The 5,916-nt window shown below is 51.1% G+C and overlaps 1 protein-coding gene across 2 annotated transcripts in view; it reads left to right on the top strand.

The window, feature by feature from the left end:
- Positions 1 to 42: 42 nt before the first annotated feature.
- SLC44A3 (solute carrier family 44 member 3) overlaps positions 43 to 5,916 on the top strand; it is a 109,958-nt gene continuing 104,084 nt past the window's right edge. For both annotated transcript variants that reach the window (XM_045292164.1, XM_004699570.2), the window contains exons 1-3: positions 43 to 93; positions 583 to 687; positions 5,478 to 5,620. In XM_045292164.1, coding sequence (XP_045148099.1) covers positions 67 to 93; positions 583 to 687; positions 5,478 to 5,620 — 275 coding nt within the window. In that variant the 5' untranslated portion in view covers positions 43 to 66. The remainder of the gene's footprint in view (positions 94 to 582; positions 688 to 5,477; positions 5,621 to 5,916) is intronic.

The raw sequence follows: 5,916 nt of genomic DNA, 5'->3' as shown, positions 1-5,916 counted from the left end.
CCTGCCCGGCTCGCCTGCGGGGTCCCGGGCGCTGCGAGCCCGCGGTGCGGCCCGGCGGAGCGCAGGATGCAGTGCCTGGGGGCCGAGTACGTGGTAAGAGGCTCGGAAGAAGGGGCGCGCTTCCTCCGCAGACGCATACTTGCCTGTGGCCGTGCTTAGGGAACGCTGCGGCCCCACCCCCCACCCCCAGCTCTTGGGTGTTTAGCCACCGTGCCCTGGGGGACATCTGATGGCGGGGGGCGGGGGGTGGGGGGCGGCGACGCACGCCGTTGCTGGGGCAAAGGCGAGGGATTTAAATGCTCACTGCGGAGCTCAGACTTGAGGTTGTCTCCTGGGCCACAAGAGCCAAATGTCTGATGGCTACGGAGCAGGTGCTTCCAAGTCTCCCCGGAAGTTTCAGGAAGCCAAGAAATCATACATTGATAAACTTATCTTTATATATACTTGCAAACGTCCTCTAGTCATATGGATAGATATGTGATTGGTTGCACGGAGCAGTCGTGGAGTAAGTTTGGGTCCCAGGTTGGGACCCACATGGTTACTGGCTCTCTTCTCGACTCCTTTTCCTTCTATTTCCGGAAGGTTTCTGAAGAGAGTCCCAGGCCGAGAGAGTGGCGGCCCCAGATTTACAGGAAATGCACCGATACGTCGTGGCTGCTCCTATTCTTTCTCTTTTGGGCTGGGCTGGTAAGTGTGTTTGCCAGAGAAGAGGCGCACGGCGCACGTGTGTGTGTGTGTGTGTGTGTGTGTATGTGTGTGTGTCTTTCCCCAAATAGCTCCGAATATAAATTGCAGTCCTACCTCCTTCCCTGAGGAAGATCCGAGGTGGCACCAGGTTAAACCCAGTGCTACAAGGAGAGGCTGTCATTACCCCAAAAATAAACATCCGTAGTCTGTGGAGAGTCTTAAATTTCATTCTCAAAGCCACATTCACTGCCATTGAGAGGGTTCCGCTTCGACTCATAGCGACCCTCCAGGACAGCATGGAACTGCCTCTGTGGATTTCCAAGGCTTTAAATCTTTACATCAGCAGAGAGCCTCACCTTTCCCCCCTAGACCTCCTGGTGGCTTCCAAGCAGCCCAGCAGTAACCCGCTGTGCTGCCAGGGCCTCTGTCTGTGCTGAACCTCGTTGCTTTGCTGCACGGGGTGGCTCTCTCCTTTCTTCAGGCGGCCTGCTCCCTGGATGACTGTACCAGAAGATCTAGAATCAAGGTCTACAACAGGATCACTGCTCAGGGAGCTGAAGGTGTCCTGTTATCATCTGAGCTTGCTGAGTGGAAGTTCTATACTTTCCCTCCTCCCACCCCAAATCACTCATCCCTCGGGCTTTGGCTGAACTTCTAACAAAGGAAATGCCAGAATCTGCCTAGCAAGGCTCTCCCCGCAGCTCAGTGTACTATACACCTCTCTGTATGCTATGTTCAGCCTTGATATCAAGCTTCTGAGCAGCTAGGAAGGAGCCCAGGTGCTTGGCTGCTGTCAAAGGGTCATCCATTGGAACCCAGGAGCTGTTCCTCGGGAGAAAGTTGTGTGGCAGCCTGCTTCTTTAAAAACGCACAGCCTTGAACCCCCTATGGGTGCCCTATGAGTGGCTATGAGTTGGAATGGACCCCACAGCTGGGGGTTTGGGCTTCGTTAGACAGATAATGGTCGTTTCCCCCTGAGGTTTCAGGGATATGTCGTTACTGGCAGACCTGATCAGGGAGGGTTATTTCAGTCTGAGGACAGTCTCTTGGATGCTGAATCTTGATGCTTCTAAACTTATGTTTGCATTGTAGGAAAAGTCTCGTTTTCCCTTCTCCGAGACCATGTAAATGAACTCACCCAGGCCAGGTTGAGGTTTGCTACCTAGTAAATGATTAATTTCTAAAGCCCAGTCATAACCACCCAGCAGTAATTACCTTTGTTGAAAAAATATATATTTGAGTAAGCCATATTATGTTTGTTCTTCTCTCATGCTAAGAAAGGGCTTTGTTCACTTGTTGACTTTACCGACTGGTTTCAGGCAGACTTTTCTGCAGGCGCAGTGGAAGGCTGGGCCTTAAAGCCATAGCAGACTGCTCCGTGGCCTTTACACAGTGGCCTTGAAGCTCTTATCTGGGAGCTGAGAGAGGTGCCCTCCCTGCGCCCACTTATGCTGAACTTCCCCGCAGGTGGTCTGTGTTTTTATTGTTTTAGAACTCCACTCCTCTCCGGCAACACCCCAGCCTACTCTCAGCTCCTGGGACCACCGTACTGTTGTCCTCTTGATCTGACTATTGTATACAGCAGGCGCCCACTATGGTACCATAGTGGTTACATGTTGGGCTGCTAACCAAAAGGTCATCCGTTTGAAACCCACCCCGAGGGAGAAAGATGGGGTGTTCTACTCCCATAAGAGTTATAGTCTCCAAAGCTCACAGGGGCAGTTCAACCCCACCCGAAAGGATCGCTGTGAGTCGGCATCGACCCGATGGCAGTGAGTTTGGTTTGCGTTTGGTATGCTAGACAGAAGAATAATGGGGCTTTCAACTCCCACAAAGATTCACAGGCTCAGAAATCCACAGGGACCCTCTGCTCTGCCCTGTAGGGTCATTATGAATCAGCATCAGCTCCATAGCAGTGAGCTTAGTTGGTTTATTCTGTATAGAAGGGGCTCCAAAAAGTTTATGGAAGATGGAATTAATGCTAAGGAGCCTTGGTGACCCTGTCAGATAGCAGTTCAAATCCACCAGCTACTCTGCGCAAGAAAGATGAGACAGTATCTGCACCCCTAAAGATGTATAGCTCCGGGACCCCTACGTGGGCTTGGTGTGAGTCAGAAATGACTCCGTGGCAGCGGGTTATGGTCCATTCTACATTTATCTGTCTGCACCTTTGTGCACGTAGGGTAGTTTGTGTGTTCACTTGGGTCAACTGCTTGGTAAATCCAGGGGATCAGCTCTCCTGCCTGGCCTCCAGTCGCTTCCTTTTCTTTCGTGGTCTCCCCTCGCACTGCCCAGCTCTGCAAGCCTCCCCATGGCTGAGAAAGGTCCCAGCACCACCTGAAAACTTCTGAAGTGGGACAGAGCTGAAAACTGCTCTAAGATGACGTTTCGTTTGCAAGAGAAACCTGCAGGTTTCATTCGGTCCCTGTTGGCTTCGCTGTGTTCTGACCTGAGACATTAGAGCCGCTCCTCCCGGTTGTCGTGTTTGCGGCAACCTTCTCTAACTGAGGATTCGCACACGGAGTAAGGAGCGTTTCCACTGCGTCTGCGTTCTGCTTCTGGGTCTCATGATGTGCTGACCAGTGACGAGAGAGGAGCGAAATCTGAACGGACAGGCTGGAGAGGATTCTGACTGATGGCCCCTCCCTGAGTCAGCTGAACAAAGGGCATTTGTGAAGAGGGCCTGGCTTGCAGACAGAGAAAACCCCCAAAGCCAGGCTCTCTGCCGCCGAATCGGATGCCACGCATAGTGACCCTAGAGGACAGGGTAGAACTGTCCGACGGGTTTCCAAGACTCTCACGGATCACGGGAATAGAAGCCAACAGCACACCTGTCTTTGGTTATGTCCCTAGGACATGCGACAACGTCTCCACATCTGGAGCCCTCTGCCCCTCCTTCCCTCGCCAGTGCCCCATTCCTCCCCCCTTGCTCATGGCTGTTTTCCTGTAGACACTCGGCCTCTCCGCTCTCTCCAGGCATCTTGAACGGGAGCTCTTTGGTAGCCTACCCTCTGGGCTGTACTGCTTCACCTAGCCGATGGGGCTGCGACGGTGTGCTTGGAATCGCCGCAGAGTCTTCATGGAGTCAAGTAGCACTCTACCTGCAGGGAGTCAGGACTAGCCACATCTACCCCCGCCTCCAAGTAACTCTTCTTCCCTAGTCGCAAGCTTCCCAAAGGTGGTATGCGTGTAAAGCATGATGGCCAATGAAAAATTGCCCTTCCATGATTGGATCTCTGGTGAGCTCAGCTGAAGCATGACCTTGCCCCGCCTCCTCAGGTCAAACCCAGCCTTGGGATCCTACCGCACGTTCTCTAACTAGCCACTCGTAGAGAGAGACGAGGGGGCTGAGCCTGGGTCATGCCATGCCAGGCCACTCAAAGTCATACCCACACCCAGAGCCTTTAAAGAGGGGGAGAGAGCTCCTGTCCACTAGCCAAGGGGACCCACTTAGGCAGGAATCTAACCAGTCAGTTGCATTGCCGAGCGGCTGGGAGAGTGGAGTCTTCCTCTGGGGTAGGGGCCTTCCTGCCTTACCAGGAAAGGTTACAAGTCTTTCCCTTTGGGGTCACGTTTCCTCATGGCAGGGGCAAAGTTGTGCTCACCTGTGTGTCTCTAGTAGCAGAGTACCCGCCACACACTGGGCACTCGAAGAATGTTGATTATCTTGACTACTAAATTAGCAATGAATGCAGAAGGTCTGAAACCTATTTTGCCGACGTCAATCTACATTGAGGATGACGTGACTGGGGGATACAAGCTACCAGTACTACCTGTGAATGAACAGTGTACTCTATCTTCTCTCCTGGAATGAGTCTGTCAGCACCAAATGATAAATCGTATTCTACATGTTATGTGTTAGGGAACTCACACACGCTATATTACAGGAAAGAACTCACTGCCATTACGTTGACTCCAACTCATAATGACCCTGTGAGACAGAGTGGAACTGTCCCCGTGGGGTTCCCAAACTGTAACTCTTTACAGCCGTAGCGAGCCCAACATTTCTACGCAGAGGGGCTGGTGGCTCAGAACTGCAGATCTCACCGTTTGCAGCCCAATGCATAATCACCTACCCCACAAAGGCTCCTATATTACAGGAAGATAGTCTATTTTGTTCAATCCCAGCACAAGACCTGTCAGTGTGTAATAACAGAATTATTGTTTGAGCTACATTCATTATGAAATTGAATTCAAATAGATCCTGAGATTCTTTATTTTGCATTTCTTAACAAGTAATTCCAAACAGCAGTTTCAGACTTCTAAGAGATAGTTGTTGGTATTGTATTTTGACACACATCAGTTGCCTGCTGAGGGCCCAAGACCCCTAAAAATAGACAAAAGAAAATGGGAAAATAGACACATGCGGTGGGTGGGGGTGGGGGGGAGAGATTCAGCATAGTCTTGATGCACTCAGATAAACCAAGAACTTCAAGAGAAAACCGGAGTGGTCCTGGTGGAGTTTGGCCAAGGAGAAAGAGCAGGGGAAGAGATGGAGGGAGGGAAGGACAGGCTCTTGAAGAAGAGAGTAAGAAGCATCAAGAGATGGGGGAATGAGGAGGAACCTATTTCAGGGTTTGACAATGTTCTCTCTGCCTAAGCTGTTACACTAAAACGAAGTATTAGATGAGCAGGATCCCAAATGATTTAAGCTGTTGACCTCAGTTTGAAGGGGAGAAGCGCATGGAAGCTGGGAGATTCCATTTTGACCAAGACACTGCGGGATGGGAAGGGAGGCTGGTGCCTTGAGCCTTTTGCTGCACGCTCACCTGCCACCTGGGTCTTGCTAGATGTTCATCATGGGCTACTCGGTGATGGCGGGGGCCACCGGAAGACTCCTCTTTGGCTACGACAGCTTTGGCAATGTGTGCGGCAAGAAGAACTCCCCGGTGGAAGGGGCTCCTCTTTCAGGGCAGGACATGACCCTAAAAAAGTAAGTGCTCCAGCAAGTTCTCCAACCTATTGGGTTTCAAAAGTTTGCGTATATTTCTCATTTAAACCTGGCAACACTTTTCCCATTCAAAGCTCTATCAGAGCAGCTCATTAAAAGGGAGGCTGTGTGGCTGGGAGGGGCATGGCTTTTAGAACCAGGCTGGGTTTTTTTTCAAAAATCATCTTATTGGGGCTCGTACAATTCTTATCACAATCCACACATGCATACATTGTGTCAAGCACATTTGTACATTTGTCGCCATCATCATTCTCAAAACATTTGCTTTCTACTTGAAC

This window comes from Echinops telfairi, unplaced genomic scaffold (assembly GCF_000313985.2).
Source record: "Echinops telfairi isolate 266 unplaced genomic scaffold, ASM31398v2 ScPeMD7_443;HRSCAF=831, whole genome shotgun sequence".
NCBI classification, from domain to species: Eukaryota; Metazoa; Chordata; class Mammalia; order Afrosoricida; family Tenrecidae; genus Echinops; species Echinops telfairi.
Note: the sequence above shows the minus strand (reverse complement) of the source record. Positions and strands in the feature narration are given on the sequence as shown.